Source organism: Microtus oregoni, unplaced genomic scaffold, assembly GCF_018167655.1.
Source record: "Microtus oregoni isolate MIOR12 unplaced genomic scaffold, Mior012 000000F_ref0000247, whole genome shotgun sequence".
Lineage (NCBI taxonomy): Eukaryota > Metazoa > Chordata > Mammalia > Rodentia > Cricetidae > Microtus > Microtus oregoni.
In genome coordinates this window covers 19,256,551-19,277,069 of record NW_024543059.1, presented here as the reverse complement: position 1 = coordinate 19,277,069, position 20,519 = coordinate 19,256,551, and the positions used below count along the sequence as shown (strand labels likewise).

The 20,519-nt window shown below is 39.1% G+C and overlaps 1 protein-coding gene across 6 annotated transcripts in view; it reads left to right on the top strand.

Moving 5' to 3' along the window:
- Nucleotides 1-20,519, top strand: part of Akap13 (A-kinase anchoring protein 13) — a 262,036-nt gene that overhangs the window by 47,345 nt on the left and 194,172 nt on the right. For all 6 annotated transcript variants that reach the window (XM_041654836.1, XM_041654846.1, XM_041654825.1 and 3 more), the window contains exon 2: nt 13,960-14,003. In XM_041654836.1, the coding sequence (XP_041510770.1) occupies nt 13,971-14,003 (33 nt within the window). In that variant the 5' untranslated portion in view covers nt 13,960-13,970. The remainder of the gene's footprint in view (nt 1-13,959; nt 14,004-20,519) is intronic.

Below are 20,519 nucleotides of genomic sequence, written 5' to 3'. Positions count from 1 at the left end.
TGACTTATGATCATTCAGTACCAAAGTTCCTCTAAAAACAAAAAAAAATAAGAATCAATTTTTGAAAGGTCTGGTATATACATGTAATCAGAGCCATAAGAAGAATGAGATGAAAATGTAGCTAAATAAAAGATAAATGTTTTCTAATTAAAAAAAAAAAAAAACCCAACCCTCAGTGGAAATCAGCTCATGAAGTGGGAGGAAAGGATGGTTCTTTTCCCAGCGAGCCTCCTGGGTGCTTGACCCTGTTAGCCTCCTGATTGACATCGCTTGTTTGTAGTAGTTTTGTGGTGGGCTTCTGTTATGTGCAAATAAAAGGCAGTGTGTTACTTCTTGCCCAGCCCCTGTACTATCTGTGTGCCTTTTATTTCCTTTCTTTCCCATGCACTCCTTAGCTAGCACTGCCTTTGTGGGAACCTCTCTGCTCAGGTTGCCTGTCTCAGACTAAACATTAAACTTTCACCCTTTGTTTGATTTCAAGTGTAGGTTTTTCCCTTTTTAAGTTTGCAAAGTTTCTGTCTTGGTGAGCTAAGGTTTATTAGAGATGAGGTGTTGTCCTCTTGAATACCTTTTCTGCATTTAATGAGATGTATGTATACTTGTTTTTCTTTAAAAGTATTTTATTTGTAGCCAGGAATGGTGGAACATTCCTTTAATACCAGTACTTGGGAGGCAGAAGCAGGCAGATCTGTGTGAATTCCTGGCCAGCCGGTCTACATAGCAATTTCATGCTATCTGGAACTTACAAAGTGAAATCCTGCCTCAGAAAAGAAATGTCATTGTGTTGTGTATGATGTGTTTTTATAGGCGCATGCGTGCCATGGTGCACATGTGGAGTCTGGACAGCACAGTAGTCAGTTCTCCTGTCTTGTGTGGCTTCTGGGATCGAAACCCAGTGACTAGGCTTGTGCCGAGCTTTCTCTTTTGAAAATTTTTGACATGAATTCAACTAAGTTTTTCAATAGTTGACAGTATATTCCTGGATAAACTCCATTTGATCATTGTGTAGTATTCTTAAAAAACAAAACTTCGTGCGGGTTGAGGAGATGGCTCAGCAGTTAAGAACACCTTAACGCACACACATGCAGGCGCACACACACACCAAGTAAATACATTGTTTAAAAAGAGCACATTCCTGGATATTATTGGAAACATTTTAAAAGGTTTTCTGTCTATCCATGTGAGGGATTTGCCTTGTTCTTTTTCATGTTGTTCACTAGTTTTGGTGGCAAAGCAAACTTGACTTCATGAATTGAGTGAAACCTCTCTTATCTACCCCAGTGTTTTGAGAGCATAAAAATTCTGTCACATTTTTTTCCTTTTTTTTCTTTTGATTTTTTTTTTTCTAGATGGGGTTTCTCTATATAGTCCTGACTATCCTGGAACTCTCTTTGTAGACCAGGCTGGCCTCAAACTCACAGAAATCTGCCTGCCTCTGCTTCCCGAGTGTTGGATTAAATGCGTGAGCCACCACTGCCCAGCCATGTTCTGCTCTTTAATGCTTGGTACTTGTCACCAGGGCCGGAAGATTCTTGGTTGGAAAACTGAAAGTGCATGTTTGGAGCAGATGAAGGAGCTGCTAGGTGAATAGGAGCATTTTATGATCTGTTTTGACTGTTTTCCAGTGACCAACCTGATGTTGAGCATCTGTTTATGTACCTGCTAGCCATTGAGATCTCTTCTATCATGTCTGCCTGTCTGTCTGCCTGCCTGACTGCCTAGCTAATTCTTTGAGAATTTCCTATAAGTACACAATGTATTTTTATTACAGCCATTCCCAAATCCCCCCTCCTCCTCTCACTAGGCCTTCACATCCCCCTTTCAACTTTGTGATCCGCTCTTCCTTATATTTCTTTTAATAACCCAGTGGTTCCATTTAGTGCTGCCCTCATATAAATAGGTCTTCATATGAATAGGTATGGAGCTATCCACTGGAACGCGGGATAGTGGCCACATGCCCAGAGAGAAGCAGTTCTCCCTCCCCGTCAGCCATTAGGAGTGAAGACTTCTCAGCCTCACCTCTGCCCCTGCTAAAAAAAAATTGACAGGCTTGATCTCGTGTAGGTAGCCACAGCTGCTGTGAGTGTGTAAGTACAATGACCATGTCCTGTGCAGAAGACAGCATTTTACAGAACTCCTGGGTCTCTTCCATTCTTTCCTTCTTTCCTTCTGTGATACTCACTGAGCCTTTGGCTGGGATGGAGAGAGTACTAGGTTGGCCGTGTGCTGTTCCATTTAGAGCCAAAGCACTCACAGCCATGTATTCTCAGCCCTGCAACGAGCTATGAATCTCCTCATGAACTTCTGTCATTACAAAAAGAAGTTTCTCTGACCAAGGTCAGGAGCAGAACATATCTACAAATATAAATGTAAATATTAAGAAGGCAATTGGGCAGCGTGTCTATTTAGCAAGAATAATAGTAGTAGGTTATCACATAGGATATGTGACTTCCTGAGCCAGGTGCTTTTGATTGGGTTCACAGAACCCAGCATGCATTTTCTCCTATGGAACTGGCCTCTGCCAATCACAAATGGTTGATTACCCCCATAACCTTCATGATCGTACATTTCATAGAGTCTGTATACTCCAAACCTTTGAGCTTACTTGTTGTTGTTACCTTACCGTAGAGTGTTTCTTAGGAATCATAACATTTCAAATGCTGGAAAGGAACAGGTTGATTTGTCTGGCAAGATTTAAATAACATTTTTTTTTTTGCTTGCTTATTTTAAGTGCCTTAGAAAGGGAGAACTCGCCTGAAGGTTAGTTACATCTAGTTAATTCTCACCCGAGTGAATGTTTTTATTATTTTAAGACTGTTAGCAAATCATCAACTGAGAAGTACTGTCTCGGAGAGCCCACAGCAGAGTTTTTAAGTTTCCCCAAGTCTATGGTATTTCTTTTTTCTTTCTTTTAAACTGACTGGGGAGGCAATCCTTGCATGGGTAGCTGCCTTCTGTTTTTGGCTGCCTTCTGTGGCCTGGCTTAGTGGATCAGGTTCTACAATGGCGTGTCATAGTGTGTATGGCTTTGCTTTGTCCATTGTTCTGTGCCATTTGTCTGCTCAGCTTAATAGCAGATTTCAGGACTTGGGATTACTGCTTTGAAAAGCTAGTGTGCTTTTCAGTGTGTGCCAGGCAATGATAGGGTGACATATTCTTTATTAATATTTAAAATTGGTTTAATTTATTGCAGAGCTGACAGAAACATTATACATTTTTTTCTGTAAAGTTTTGAATGATAAATTGACTCCCTAGTCACTCTTACAGCTTTGGTATTCATTTTTAAGATTGACCTTTTTTTCTCCCATAGTTTTGTACAATTTGGAGTAAAAATTTGTGGAAAATTTTGTTCATTTAATAGCAACTAAGTTTGTTTAGGACTAAATCTCAACTGGTGGCTGCAAGCCTGTGTTTGTGTGGGAGTCTAGGAGTCCTTTCCAGCCCCTTCTCCAGTTGTCAGCATTTCTGTTTGCTCAGAGACAGAAAGTGCCATATGTAAATTAGTTTACAAATGCTACCTTTGTCTCTTCATTTCAGCGATTTAATTAGTAAAATTTTATATACTCTGTAAAGCATCTTCTGTTTAATGAAGTTCTCCTAAGAATTTCTTTTCCTTTTTTCTGTATTGATGTATAGCATACAAATAATGCCCTTGCCTCATTTTTGCTCATATCCCTAAGGTGCTCATGTTTCTGTGTGGGGAAACTATAAGCATGACTTCAGAGTCAGGTCTGGGTTCAAATTCCAGCTGCCTCTGTTTGTATTAGCAGTGCAGTGCTATATGGGTGCGTTTTTTCCTATTTTTATTAAAGATTTTATTTATTTTTATTTTGTATGTATGAGTATTTTGCCTGCATATATGTCAGTGTTCCATGTGCATACAGTGGCCACAGAGGCCAGAAGAAGGCATTGGAACTCATGAAACTAGAATTAAAGGCAGCTGTTAGCCACCATGGTGGGTGCTATCTGTTGGACCCATATACTCTCTGGAAGAGCACCCACATAGTAGTAGCTCAAAACTCCCTATAACTCCTAGGGGTACAGCACTCTATTAAAGTACGGTCACCTTTAATCCTGGCAGAGGCAGGACAGCTAAGGCTGATAGTGAGATCCTGTCTTAAAACTGAGCAAAACAAAAGCCCATGATTGGATTTTAGAAATGATTTCAGGTGCCAGGTAAGAAACTTGTAACAACAAAAAAAGATGAGATGAATTGGTGTATTAGAGCTAGTTGATCATCCCTTTACTTGAAGATTACAGGATTCACATTACAGAAATGAATTTAAATATACCTAGGGCCTTTCAGAGAAATTAGTGTGTTAGTTAAGGAAGGAGGAGGGGTGAGGAGAATGGTGGCTCACAACTGCTTCTTTAACTCCAGTTTCTTGGGATTTAATGGGATGCAAAAACTTTTGCAGTCATGCATGAAGGCAGACAGGTAGACACACATGTACACTGGTACACACACCCTTCAATTAGAGCAAAACATTCAGTTTTCTATGTATGTTATATAGCAGAACAATTCTCCAGGGATATTCAGGTCAGAGATGTTTTGTGGGTTAAAAAGTCCCATTAGAAATACTTTTCATTTAAGCAGTTAGTAATATATTTTAAAGACCTGTAATAGGGAATTGCTGAAAGTATTGGAATTTTTGTCTTTATTTCAATTTTACTTCATTGTGATATGTACAGATTTTTAAAATTGAAGTCAAGTTTTATTAAATACAAGTACTTCTGATTTTGAGATTTTTTTTTAATTGGCATCTCTCCAATTTTCTGTAGTTGTTCTCCAGATATTATTGTAACATTATAACGTTGAAAGCAACAGTTATCTTCAAGAGAAGGAACTTTTTTTTTTAAAAGCTAACATTAACTTCTTTTAGCTTGTTTGTGGCTTCTTCGTTAACCTGCTTGTGTAATCCAGTTGATGGTGCTTTTGGACATGTGTCCGAGCTGGGTAGACCTGTGGTTCTGTAGGGTAGCTGCAACAGAACCTGGAATTTGTCCTGGTAAGGGCTACGTAGGTTTTCCAGGTGCTGCTAATTTACTTAGCCCATCAGGCTGCTTATTTTTTTAGATGATAGAAACTAGGGAGGGTGGGGAAGTATAAAGGCATGAATTTGGCAGTCTCTGTACCGGATATCTATTTTAACCCCTGCAGAAGTCAATTTACATGTTTCACAGCTGTGTATGAGTTTTCTATATTTAAAGTTTGTTCTTACTACCATAGGTATAAATGTCAGCACTTAACTAAATTTGTGAGTTTTCTTTTCCTTATCTGAATGTCTAGGCCACTTAGAGTTCCATTTCCTTTGGATAACAGAATACAGCTGGCACCTAAACTCTCACCTACGGAATGACCGTTGGGAGCTTTCTTCTCCATATAGATGTTTGCAAAGTATCAGAAACCATATTTGCAGGAAACCACCAGGTTTGTTAGCATAATTGAAATAATGTGCTTGTGTATTCCTCCCCTCAGAGGCTGCATCCTTCATGTGGAAGGCCTAGGACATGGTGAAGTAGCACCCAGTAGTCTTAGAAGATGCCCTCCTCCAGTCTCCTCCTGTCAGTCTTTGGTAGATTAAAGTATTGCACAGACATTCAGGTTCATTTGTCTTTGATGTTCATGTTTAAAAAGACTATCTTTTTTTTAGTTGACAATTCTATCCATGTATATATCTTGGTCACACTCAATCCCCACTAACCCCTAGACGTCACCAGACACGTACCCTTTGTACTTTCATGTCTTTTTCTCCGTTTTTTTTTTCCTTTTTAAAAACACAGTCTAATTAGTGCTGCCCGTTGGAATTGGCTGATCTGTTGGCTTGACTTTGTGCATGTAGCCATAGCTGCAGTACAGAGTTCATGAGTGCAGCAGCCTTGTCATGTCCATGACAGCTTTCACAGCACCCCTCCCCGTCTTCTGCCTGCTACACAATATAATAGATCATTTCTGTCCCCTCTTCAAGGAATCGTCCTGAGCCTTGATGGTAGGAGGGGGGTTATATGTGATCACTCCGTAATAACTTATTCTAAGCATTTTGACCAGTTATGAGCAGACAAGTTCAGTGTTGGATAGGACGGTTGATATCTTCCGCTGGCAGCTGCCTTCACGTCTTCTTCCGGCACTATGAAAACTAGCCAGCCAGGTACAGGGATGAAGTTTTTAGGTCATTTTTAGATTTGTTTCTCTCTGTTCTGCAACTAAACTGTGTTGTATTTTTGGCAATAGGATTTACCTTCTAGTAAGTTATAGTCGACAGCCAGAAGCAATGGCAGGAATCAACATTGCCCTCTTTCTTACCAGTAACTTGTAGGAATATATCCCGCCTGACACTCAGATTTTTGCTTACTAACCTATTTCTTCTGGAAGCAGCGTTGTCCACTCATGCAGGGTATTTGTATTCAGACTCCTTTAAAAGATTTCTAAAAATCAATTTACAGAATTTAAATCTCTATGAGGGTTTTCCATAAACCTTGGCTTTGGCATACTCTCTTCCCACTCCTCCTCTCCCGTCCCTCCGCCTGTATTTATAAGTCCTAAGATTCCCCATCCGTACATTTTGTATCATTTGTAGTGTATCATCCCCTTACTTTTTAAGGTCTCTTCCCTGCTCAATCTCGTGGGCCCTTTTTTGTTTGTTTGTTTTGTTATTGTTTTAAGAGTATTGAGGAGATCGGCACTGTGCCAGATGGTGCGTATGGTACGTTTGATAGGTGTTCTACAGAATATCTTTGTAATGTGGTAGATTAAGTTACTAAGGCAGAGGCAGAAGACAAGTACAGAAATGAGAAAATACTATATAGTGTGTTACTTATTCTGTTGATTGTATGGATTGAGTTATAAGCAAGAATCCTGTAATCATAGCAAGGGTTGAGGGTATAGGCATGAGCAAGGGCCTGGAATGGGCTGAAGAGCTAGGTATACAGGTGTAGGAAAGCAGAGTACTTAAGCTTGCATAGATAATGAGGAGAGCTTGAATACTACTCAGAGGCTTAAAATAGCAAGGACGGTGTGAATGTCCTTCTGATATCTCCTTTAATGATAAATTGCACATTTAATAGAGTATCATATCTACTCAGATTTACTCAGCAACTCCTCAGCATTACCCTTTATTTATAGTTATGGATTAGCATTAGATGTTAGAATGCAGGAATTGATTATAATGTATGACTGGCCATGAAGTGGTTGTCATGTCAAGCATACCAGGTATTAGGAACAAGAACTTCCTTTATTAGCATTTCCTTATTCTCCACCACTGTGTTAAACATTTCATACATCTTTATTATTTAATCTCTATTTTACGAATAGGAAGCTAAAATATGGCAGAATCTTAACCATAGCATGAGCTCCTTAAGCCTAAATAGTGCATTCATATATACATACACTTGGCCATGACCGCTATTAAGTTAAATATATTTATTTTATACCAACTGTGTATAAGCATTTATAGGGATAAATGCTCTCGAGAAAGTAAGGTGGTTCACATGCGTCCCCTAAATGGAATATAGTTTGTGCTTTGGCCTCTGTTTCTTGAGTCTTGGCATTATTACTCTTAGTGTTATGTCCTAGAACTACTTAAAGAAAAGGGATTGATTGATACCTCAAAAGAGCTTCTTTCAAAGATTGCTTATTCCAGTACATGAAAGTGTTACAGAGTGAAAGTGGAGTTTTAGGAAGGTTTAGTCAGTCAGTGGAGCCTGGAGAGATTTTCTCAGGGTGATAAGACTCTGGCATTCAGTCTACAAGCAGAGACAGGCAAGTTGGCAGTGGTTGCTCCCTGGGGAAGGAGTTTGATCTGGTCTGTTGCTGTGACCCCCTTATATTGCAAAGGTTTGTGACTAGTGGGATCTGGCTAGGGATCTTAGTGAAGAGCACAGTTCCTGTGCAGAACAACCAGGACATCAGACTGTGCTTGCTGTAGAGAAGCTACAGCGGGAGTCTGGCTAGTCCTTTGGGTTGTGTACAACAGGTTCTTGGCTTTGTCTGGATGGGTTTGAATTCAGGCCTTGTGATTACCAACACCTTCCACTCTACTGTTTATGTATCATTGGGCATTCAGTTGTGGATAACAGAATGTGAACTGAGCTTTGAAAAGATAAACTTGAAGCCATCATGTTTTGCATGGATGTGATTTCTTTAGTATACAGCCATGTCATAGAAGTTTGCGTGTTTTCTTCACTTTCCTCTTTTTGCTCTCTAAGGCCGGCACTTGGAGGCATGCAGATTGACATGAGATTTTCCTTTGACCCCTTTCCTGTAATCCTCTGCTTGTACTCTACGTTGATATGTGTCATGGTCAGGAGCCCACCTTGCTCCCAAGGCTTGAAACTGCAGCTCTTTATGCTCTGTACTTTCTCCATGTCCATGTGGTGAAACTTGCCTCTTGATTTGCCTCCTCTAGCTTGGCTGTTGGGATCCCCTTTCTGGAGAGTTTATTGTTGCATCCTGACCCTTATAACGTTGTTACTGTTCTCATTGTACTGTAATTTAAGTGCCTGTTACATGTACATTAAATTGGTAAGATGAGCCATATATAATTTATTTCTGAAGCCCAGTAATTAGTTTTGGCTATGAAATACTCTAGGAGGCCAGGAAAGTGGAAGGATTTTCTTTGCTCTTTTTATGTTATTGAGTTGTCTTAACATGATAAAAAAAAAATAAAAATAAATTTAAAAAGGGCTCTGATAGGTTCTCATGAATTTTTAAGTAATCTAAAATGAATGTGTAAAAAAAAAAGATTCTGAAGTTTTTGTTTTCTCACAATACTGGAAATTGAACCCAAGACCCCATGACTGTGCTATATGTTCAGCCCAAAGCTGTGATTTTTTTTTTTTGCCTTTTTCTTTTTTAATTTCAGAACTGTGATTTTAAAAACGATTTAATTTCTTTATTCGCAGTCTTTATTTCTGAAGTAAAAATGCTTATTATTGCTTTGGAATTTACGCATAAGTGTATTTTCCCTAAATATGTGCTTATGCTGCCAGTTAGATAACCCAGCATTGACAAAAAGTAGATAAGTGAATGTGAGTATTGTGGGATTTTTATTTGTTTATGTTTTAATTTACCTGGATTCATTTGTATCTCTGTTGCGTCTTATTCTACTTTGAAGTCTTCTTTATTTTCATATCCTGTTTACCTTCTGTGGCTTATGGGACACTCCTGCTCATTTGGATCAGTGCTTTTCCTCCTCTTTCTTGGTGGTTAATAAATAAGTACTGTGCCATTTGATAGCGACAGTCAGGCAGAGCAAGGCTAACCGCTAAGTTAGCAGAAAATCAGATCCATGCCATGCAGTTTCATCATTTTCCAGAGTGTGTGGGCCACGATTCCAGAGCAGAGGCATTGCCAGATGTGGTTCTTGATAGAGTGCAAGAATCTGGTGTTTAACAAAGCGTTGAATGGCTGCCCTTGAAATAAGGCTCAAGAATCACTGCTTACAGCTGTCCACTTAGTAGTTGCTACAGTTGTAAACAAAAGCAAGCATAGCCCCCATGGGCCCTGTTACACCCCCATGAGAGAGGGAGGGGTGGGGTGCGGTGGGGTGGGACGTCTTCAGCAGGAAAACGCTATTCAGTCTACATATTCTTCTTGATCTCTTCCTTTGACTAGAATTCCCAGTTTTAGCCTCCCCAACTTCCCTCTAGTACACCAGCCCATGCTCCTAGGAACGTAAGAAAGATTTGTTGGATTCTGTTGTTTTCTTTGAATAAGAGCTGAACATTTATTCTTTTACTGGAACCCTGAGCATGTATGCATTGTCATTCCCATGCTTACTTCTACAACAATGTTTAATGAGTTCTAAGAATTGGGTATAGCTTTAGTCTTTTTTTGGTCTTTAGTAGAGTCTTTGGCCAGGAGAATTTATTTGAAGCATATTCTGTAATGGAAGAACTCTGACAATAGAAATCCTCTAAATATACTTGTGTGCGTTCTTAATTGTTGTCCTTTCCTGCTAGGACTTAGGGCAGATGTGGAAGGTATTGTGTTTTAAAACAGCATCAGTAGAATTTAGGTAGTTTCCAGTCAGTGAGCTGAGATCACCAGGTTTATAGGTACTAGAAAGTGTACAGTGAAATAATGTCAAACCTATGAAATGCCTCTCGCGGACTTCAGAAATGCTTTATTATCGGCTTAGAGTAGTCTTTTTATATTAATATATGTATAGGTACATACATTCTCAGTTTTAATTGTAAAGTTCATTAGTAAAGATTGTAGTTGTTTTTTATTTTTCTTTCAATTTTATACATCTGGCAAACTGTCTTCTTACAAATTTGAGGTTTAGTTCTGATGTGTTGAAAAACTACAAAATTAATATCCAGATTTTGTTTGAGTAGTAACAAGTAAGAAAGTCTGGGAAGGGACATTCCCTGCAATCTCCAGGGATGTATACTCTTCTGTGATTTACTATGTTTACTTTCCATTGTCGACTTGAATCATTTAGGGAGACATACCTCTAGGTATATGTCTTGAGAAAGTTTCCAGAGGCATTTGACTGAGGAGGGAAAACCCACTGTAAGTGTAGGCAGTATGTATCCCAGGTTCAGGTCCCTGACTGATTTAAAAAGGGGGTATTAGGGATTGATGAGTCTTGTCTTGGCATAAAGTGAATATGCCACTTTTATACAGCAATAAAATATGAAATTTGTGTTCCTTCCACTTCATAAAATAAAGTGGGAAGAACAAAAGCCTTGATTACTGTCATTCTGCTTAATTTCACACCCACCAGATTTATGACTCATTTCAACTCTAGGTAGTTTTACAGAGTTGTGGATTTGTTGACCAGACTTCATAACACCATATCTTTAAAACTAAATTCTGGTGTCTCCTCTTAGTCTTTCAGATGTTTGGCAGCTTTTGCTCTTTGTACTTCTCTGTATTGGCTGTTATCTGAAGGCTGCTCATTTGAATCTGTGACTAGCTTTAGGTTACTGGCTAAGGAAGACATTGTAAAAAGGTTCCTTCTTAACATTGCTCGATGACATTATTAGATGTTTATAACACATTTCACTAAGTATCCCTTGCAGACGATTCAGCAAATCTTGTTGACAAAGACTTGAGTTGATGACATGGGGAGAAAACCTCTATGTTAGTATCTGGCAGATTTGGGCTATTCCCTTTATGCCCTTGGTGTTAAATAATTGATTCTTTGGGTCATCGAAATAGGGAAAATAGTATCCTATGTGGAAAAGGAATAAAACATCAAAAGTAAAGTGCTGTGAAAATTAGTTTTGCTCTTCTTGTGTGTCAGCATTTAAGAAGCCTAAAAGTCATCCAGTCTACCAGCCCTTCCCTGGAGCCGTCTGATCATTACTGTGATTCTTTTTGACACATGGATTTGTTTGCTGCCCCGTATTAGCAATGTAACAGTGATCTGACTCTTTGGAAAGTGTGGGAGGGCAGACACTTTGTCATCCCTCTTTAATCCTGTGTTGGAGCGGCGTGTACATGGCTGGTGATGTGGTGTGTTCAGATGAGTGTGTAACTCTACACAGTCTGATGGCATCAGCCTGCCCTTACGTTATGTGACTTTCATCCAGTATGATGGAGCCACATCAAGAAGTTGGTGTAAAAGCCAGCAATTTATTTATTTTTTCTTAGCAAATCATGAAGCATAGATGACTGTGAGTCACACAGCTTTTTCATCACAGATGGTGCCAGTTCTTATGGGTTGCCAAAGTATTAATTTCTTTGTCAGTGTAACTGGCATTTTTGACTGTGTGCAATGGCAGAACCACTTCATAAGTTAATCGAGGCACACTGACTCATAAATTTATATGTTCCAATTCTGTGTCCCAGGCGAGTCTAAACGGGATCTGAAGAAACAATTAAAAGGCTAGCAATTTAAAATTAAATGAATATTTAATACACTGAAAAGCTATTCAAGCCCATCAATATTTCTTTTTTACTTTTGGTTTTTCAAGACAGGGTTTCTCTGTAGCTTTGGGGCCTGCCCTGAAACTAGCTCTTATAGACCAGGCTGGCCTCAAACTCACAGAGATCCACCTGCCTCTGCCTCCCAAGTGCTGAGATTAAAGGCATGTGTGACCACCACCTCCGAGCTAATATTTCTCTTTAAAAAAATTAGTTTTATTTATTTATTTTTAACTTCTGCAGATTTATGTGCATTTGAATGCAGTTGCCCAGATATGCCACAAGAGGTCATTGGGTCTTCTGGGGCTGGAGTTACAGGCAGTTGTAAGCAGTGGATATGGTTGTGTTCTTAATTATTGAGCCATTCATTGTTCCAGCCCCTAACCTTTCTTTTTAATCCGCATTTACTATTTGAATATGATTGCTTGAAATGTACTTGACTTTCTTCTACTAAAAAGAGCTGATTCGTTTGTGATTTTGGTTTTTAGTGATTTCAGTGATTTTAGTACTTCTAAGTACAAAGTCATTAAATGAAGACAGATATGGAGGAAAGAGCTAGGGAATGAGTAAGGAAGGCCATACAGGTACTCCTTTAAACATGGGGGAACCCACCTGTGGCATGAAACTGATTGGGCAGGATTTAGTTCTAGGAGCTCAATAGTAGAACTCCCCACCACCAGTCTATGTTGGTCGCTTTTGGGGTGAGCCCTAATCTCTCTGTCACGCACACACGCACGCACGCACACACAGAGAACTTGATCTGTGGCAGGTCTCTGAGATGTTTATTTTGAGAGGTGTGTTTAGATTGTTCATGGTCACAAAAATGTCTTTTGTTCTCAACATTAGGCTTTTAACTTCTAATTTTATGCTGTTTGGATTCCAGTTTTATTGTTGGGCTTCTGAAATCTGTTAGACTTCATGGTGGGAGTTTACCTACTGTTTTTCACTCAGTGAATGTTTCTGAACTGCTGATGTTATGGGTTAGTATGTGTCTTTATTTATCTGTTATGGATAAAAAAAGCTTCAGATGAGATATTAATGAAGTCATTTTGGTCTTCTCAACTGTAGTGAGTAGATCAGTGTCTATTCAAGGTCAGAGTATTTGGCAGAGGACCTGCTGTCCTGACGCCCTCGTGAGATTACCAAGCCAAACGTTTAAGAGTATGATATTCTTTTTTTTAACCTTTTAATAATATTTTTTATATTTTTGAAATTATAATTCTGTCACTTCTCCCCATCCCTTTTCTTCCTCTAGCAGTTCCTGTGTACTTCTCTTGCTCTCTTTCAAATTCACGTCCTCTTTTTCTTTAATTATTGATATTGGTATATGTGTGTATTCCTAAATATATAAATACAACCTTCTCATTTCATATAATGTTACTTGTATGAATATGTTTATATGTTTCCAGGACTGACCGTTTGGTAGTGGATAGCTAATCAGTGCTCTCTTCCCTGGGGAAAACTTATTTCTCATGTTTCAGCATTCTTTAGTTAATTTTCATTCTTTGTCTAGGGTTGAGGCCTTGTGAGCTTTACCCCTTCTATTTTAGTGTGTCTATTGGTGTCGTCTGAGTGTGTTACTTAATTTAAAAAATATATAATCCTAGAAGCCTATAAAGTTCGTTGATTTATTTTAATATGATGAAAATTCAGGTACAAAAATGACTTGGAAATTTGACCATTAATTTTAGCCATAAAGAGCAAACAGTAACCTCCCTTTTCAAGAGCGCTTTAGTGGTCCTCAGTTACCTCCTTTCATCCCAAAGTTGGGGACATCCACTGGCAAGCAATTTTTCATGTGCTTAGGCTGTCGCGTGAAAATTCAGCTGTGATGTCACTGTGAAGCTACACCTTTTCAATCTTAAAATTCACCCCTTCTGAAAAGACTAGAATACAAGTATTCTGCAGTCTTTGGGCTTCCCTCTTCTTTCTTATATCTCTGAGTGTACCTCTCTCAGACTTAGGGTTTTACTCACAGTGCCATGGGTGACATCTACAACTTTTAGGTGGTATTTTTTTTTAAATATATGTTTTTGCTAACAACTTTGATTTTTATTCTCATCTATTTCTTCTTTTTGTTTCAGTGTCTTGGGTCATGAAACTTAGTCCACAGCAAGCTCCATTATATGTGAGTAATGTGCTTTATTTTGATTTATGGATATCTGTGTTTGTTTACTTATAATCAACTTGAAGTCTCATGCAGTAGAAATTAGAAAAGCTGTATATACTACAGCTTTACTGATGCAGACACACACACACACACACACACACACACACGCACACTTTTGCAATTAAGCTTGATTTGGAAAGTCATTTAGATGACTAATATGTGCATGGCACTTTACTGTTGGAAGTCCTCCAGTCGGTGTGATAGTTTGCACATGTGGCACAGATTGCCCTCAGTGGGTCCTATGCTCTCTTTTACTTTCACCTGGAGAGCATCTCTGTAAAAACAGGATGGAGATCTTCACCTGCCCTTTAAGGTACCCTACATTACAACTATGTGACACTGTGTGCCATTGGCCAAAGTACTGCTTACCTTAGGACTCTGGCTAAAGCAGGCACATCGGTTCCGTCAATAAAATAAGGGCATTGTAAGGTGAAATAACTAGATGCACAAAGCCAGGCTGAATAAGGTGCATTCTAGATAGAGGTTTTTCTTATTGCTGTAGAAATGAATTGACTCCATCGGAGTGGGGAAAAAGTGTGTGGGGGTGAGGAGGCAGCCAGAACTGCGAGAGGCCCTGGGGCTTTGTGTTGTAGTGGTTTGGAGTCTAGTAGAAGTCCTCTGTAACAGGATTTGAATCTCTTTATCTCAATCCATAAACTATGATTCTATTTTGTACAGCAAGAGAGATTTGTCGTAACAGATTGAATTGTAAATCTTGAGAGGGGAGATTATCCAGGATTGTTTCGATGACCCACTACCCATTGTAGTCTTTTTTATTTTTAAGACTGGTTTTCTTTGTCTAGTCTTGGCTGGCATGGAATTTACTTTGTAGACCTGGCTGGCCTGAACTCACAGAGATTTTTCTTGAGTGCTGGGGTTAAAGTTGTATACCAGCATGCCTAATTTCATTTGGTTCCTTTAGAAATTATTAGTTTCATTTTTATGTGTAAGAGTGTTTTTGTTTGCATGTACGTGCCCTGTGTTTCATGCCTGGCTACTGAGGTAAAAAGAGAGCAGTGGATTCCCTGGAACTGAAGTTATGGGTGATTATGAGCTGCTATGTGGGTGCTGGGGATTGAACTTGGGTCCTCAGCAAGAATAGCCAATGTTCTTAATTGTTGAATTCAGCCCCCATGATAGATAAGATTGTTAAAAGTGAGACAGTGAGGAGAGTCAGAAATTTGAAGATGCCTTGCAGCATCTTGATTTACATAGGGAGTTCTAGGCCAGTCAAGACTACAACGTGAGACTTGATCTTCTCTGCCCTGTTCAACGTATGTATGTATGTATGTATGTATGTATAAAATTTAGTTTGTGGTTTTGTGAATAATTGTGAAAGAGAAAATAGTGATGAAAAGATGAAGTAAAAATCCTTCTGACCTTACTATCATGAACCGTCCCAGCTGTAGAATATTTATAGAATAAATAAGCACTTGGGAATTATCTGCTTTGCCCATTTTATCTTAGACACAAGGAGACTGAGGTCAGAACATGTTGTGATTAGCATAGCTTTGATTTGAAGCTATTTTCCAGATGAGTCAGAAAGCACTATAAACATGTTAAATTTTAAAATGTTTCATTCTGGGGCTGAGAGAGATGGCTCAGTAGGTAAAGTATGGGGCCCTGAGTTCAGATCACCAACACATAGGTAAAAGGCCAGGCATGGCTGGGAAGTGGAGACAGGAAGGTCCTGGGAGCTTACTGTGCAGAGCCAATGAGTGACTGTCTCAAAAACATGTAGATAGTGATAGGAAAGAGGCCAGGCTTTGATTTCTGACCTCATACATTCATATGTACATGAGTACACACACACACACACACAGGGTTGGGGAGAACAATAAGCAAAAGCACGGTTTCCTTTGAGATGCAGGACTCAAGCACGGTATATATGATATCATGTATATGTATAATATGTGTAAAGGAATTGAACAGGCTCTACAGAAGAATGCCCTAAGTCTCAGCTTACAAATATGTCTGTCAGCAGTCATACTTTTATGTCTTTATTAAAAAGGTAACAGTATATTCCATTCTCAGTGAACTGAATTAAGACAAGTAGGTGTTGTATGGCAGTCAGAATTGAGCAAAAGGTCAAAGATGATTGTTTTAGGTAGGGTTTCTATGGCTGTGATAAAACACCATGACCAAAAGACAATTTGGGGAGGAAAGGGTTTATCTGACTAACATTTCCACTGAAGGAAGTCAGAACAAGGATCTCAAATAGGGCAGGAACTTGGAGGCAGTGCAGAGGGTGGAGGGATGCTGTTTACTGGCCTCCTTTCTTATAGAACCCAGGACCACGAGCCCACGGATGCCATTGCCCACCATGGGCTGGACCTTCCCTAATGCATCACAAAATGAGAAAATGCCTTACAGCTGGATCTCAAGGAGGCAATTCCTTAGCTGAGGCTCTTTCCTCTCTGGTGATTCTAGCTTGTCTCAAGTTGACACACAAAACCTTTCTGTACAGTTATGTTGAAGTTTTCTTTTAAATTACATACTTAGGTCTCCTGGGGTGTCATGAGCAGAGGAGAGAAAACTGCTGTGAAAGAAGGAGAACAATCCTTAGAACTTTAACTAGAGAAATAGGCTGGACTTCAGATAATTAGTTTACCTAGTCGTTGAGTAGAGTCTCATACAAAATAATTTGCAGTAGTTAAAAAATGTGAGCCAGGCATGGTGTACACAACTATAATCCACCAGTCATGAGACCGAGGCAGAGAGGTCATGCGTTTGAGGCCTGCCTCAGTTACTGAGTGAGGCCCTACCTCAACATGAGAGTTGTACAGTATATAGATGCTTGTATTGTGAAATGATTTAGATGAGGCTGCCTGAATGCATAATTATTTCTTGGAGGAAATGTTCTCAGTAATGTAGAGTCACTGGGTTGGAACTTTGAAGACCAGTTGCTAAGTGTGTGTGCTTTCCTCACATCTGATTCTTGTGTGAGTACTGCCTCATGTTAGAGAAGCAAATTACATTAGTAGGTGATGTTTTTCTTGCACCTCCACAAAAGCATCCATTTAGTATAGTCATTTCACTATCTTATTTCTTTGAATACCACTGGTATTTGTGGTAATTTTTCTAGATAGCAACTCCTTAAAAAAACAAAACAATAGAATATGCTCAGACAGTACCATACAGTTTTAAAGGCATGCCAGACTTATGCCATTTGGTTCTCACAGCACAGTTGTGATGGTAGAAAAATGAACGTTCAGGATGGTTCATTAGTAAGTGGGCGGGGTGGGGCTTTTTCAAATCCATTTTCTTTCTTCTGTGTACCAAGTGGTTGTGATAATCCACAGCTGTTCCATAAACCATGAAAATCTTACAATACTTGCAAAGTTCTTTTGTCTTTTAACTAACTCAAGTTTAATCTTATATTTAATTTTTAAATTTTTAGTTATTTCATTTGAAATAAGATTAAACTATAAATCACAGTGATATTAACTTCTATTCATCCATTTAAATATCATCTGCTTACCATTTACATTGTTTATATTTTATATTTTGAGCCATTTGAAAGTTGATAGTATCCCATTTGTTTACATATTTCAGCATATATTTCCTCATATCTAGGATATTCTCTTTCATAACCTAGTACAATGAACAAAAACGGGCATTACAACATCGATGCAATGCGAGGTAATATAAGTCTGTATCTGTAGTAGGAAGCTGCTTGTTTGTTTCCCGACCACCCAGACTCCTGATGACCATACAGAAAATGTATCAATTAAATCACTGCTTGTCCTAGCAAGCTCTTACATTTTAAATTAACAAATTTCTATTATTTTACATTTTTTCACAAGGCTCATGGCCTACTGGCAAGGTTCCACCTAGCTGCTTGTGTCTTTCTCCTCTGGCAGCTCCATGGAATGTGACTCACTCTGCCTTCTTTCTCCCAGCATTCAGTTTAGTTTTCTCTGCCTAGCTAAGTTCTGTCCTGCTATAGGCCAGAGCAGTTTCATTATTCATTAATGGTAATCACAGCATACAGAGGGGAATCCCACATCATACATCCAAGATTCCTTGACTATCCCAGAGTTTTCTTAGCTCTCTCCTCCCAGCTCTGGATTTCCAGCGGTGTTACAATGTAATTATATCTCAGTTTCTTAATCATGAAAAAGTACTTTTTTCATATTTGTATTTATAAAAAAAATAAGCTGTGTATTGTAGCAGTTAGGGTTTTGGTGATGTTTTTCTTGTGATTTTGTAGTACTACATAAACAATGTCTTTTGGTAACTTGAAGATCTTCTTTTTGTTGTTGTTTTGAGGTAACGTCTCACTGTGTAGACCAGGCCGGCCTGGAACTCAGGGATATGTGTTTGCCTCTGCCTCCTCAGTACTGGGATTAAAGGTGTGTGCCACCACTTCCAGCTTGCTTTATTCATTCATGTCTAATTATTGGAGAATTAACTTTGGTTTCTTGATTAAGGTAGTGAATTTATCTGCTCCAGTGAAATGAAGCCTCATAAGGTGGTATGAAAAGTTGCTCAGTTTTTTCATCTAATGTTGTCTCTGGTTTGGAAGCACCTTTTGCATATTAGACTTTCCCAAATTGGGGCACCTTTTTCTCTGTCAGGTATATCTTCAAATTCTTGTTTGAATGTGAACTGTCTGCCACAGGTTCATGTGTTTGAACATATGATCTCAGCGAGTGGTTTGTTCAGGTGTTCTGTTTTGAGAAACTGTAGAATCTTTATAGGGTGGAACTTAGCTGGAGGAAGTGGGTCACTGGAGTGCAGGTCATAAGGGTCTAGCCTCACATATAGGCCCCAGTGTGTCCATGACATAGTCTGTTGAGATGAACAAGCTTTCCCATGCTCCCACTGCTGTGGAGTTACTTGCTGCATGCCTTGTCAGTCACAATGAACTTTGCCTCCCTAAACTTTGAGCCAGAATAAATCCTTCTGCCCTCAGGTTGCTTCTTTTCAGGTGTTTGGTCACAACAATAGAAAGAAAACAAGTGCTGGTATCAATAGAGTGCTCATTGTAAATAACACATCACTTGAGGTTTGAACAAAACATTATCTTTATCTTTGTATACCAGATTCTTTTTTTCTTAGTTTTTATGTGTGTGAGTGTTTTGCCTACATAGAAGGATGTAGAGCATGTGCATATCTGGTGTTCACAGAAGCCAGAAGAAGGTGTCTGATTTCCTTACATTAGAGTCACAGATAGTTGTGAGTCACCTCACAGGTGCTAGGAACCAAACACATCCTCTGGAAGAGCAGCACGTGGTCTTATCTGCTGAGCTCTCTCTCCAGCTTCTTGCATCTGGTTCTTAACAAATGTTGTTCTCAACTGAGCCGTAACAACCATACCTAACATTGATGCAGTAGTGAGTGGTTGTAGAGTAAGTGAAAACAGTTCAGATTAAATTAGAAAAATTATGAAATTTGCATTATTTAGATTGAACAACTGTTTCCTTTGAGTTGTGTGTGTGTGTGTGTGTGTAGGCCTGACTGGACTGAAACTCCCTTTATAGATCAGACAGGCTTTGAGCTGAGAGATTCCCTTGCTTCCTCTCAAGTGCTGGGATTAAAGGTGTGCACCATCATGCCCAGCAGTTGCTAGTGTTTTATGAGCACAGTACATGTGAACTTTGGTCTTCATGCTATAAAGAATAAAAGTATGGCCTTACTGGGACAGTAAGGAGTAAGAGATGCTGTCAGACAGTCAAAGGAAAGCCAAGCGCATAAAAGGAAGGTTGGTGGTGTTTAATAAAACAGCTGGGCCTTACGATGTGGTCCACAACTAAGTACTACTTGATTTAACAACTTATCACTAGTAATAGTAAACAAATCCTCCTCTAGACTAACAGCTAAAAAGGAAGCCAGGTTTTTGGTTGTTGAAAGAAGATGGGAAAGGTCTTTGTTTCCTCTTAGACCCAAGGTACAAGGAAGCAGTAGGTATAGGTGTCAAGAATTGGGAGACTTTGAATGAATTCTTTAGTTTATATGGGGTGGTGGTGGAAAATGATTATGAATGTGAATATATCTTTACTACTTTACACCAAGTACATTCTTGCAGTTAGCTCTTCATGTGGGAATGGCTTTTGAGAAAGTCTAAGCCTGGGGAGTAATTTCATAAGCCGTGGGAATTATTGTATTTTAGAGACTTTTGAGTTTTGTCTTCTAGAAGAGTGGGCAGACTCTGCAATAAAGAGACTGAAGGGATTGCATATAGTCTGATCAGGTAGCAGACTCTTCAGTCAGTGTGAGGGGACAGGACTTGAGCTGATTTGACTGTAAGACAACATGCAAACAGAAGTTGTAGGGTTTGAATATGAATGAATGGACTAAGAAATGTAGCGATTGGAAGACTGAAGAAGAGGAAGTGTTTGAATAGAGCACTGATGGAACAAACAAGTAAGGGTTAGGACATCTTCATGAACTGTAGAAATGTAGCCTAGTTTGCCATCTTTATTTGAAATAAGTGGGAGACATGCTCTAATTAAATCAACTTTTAACATA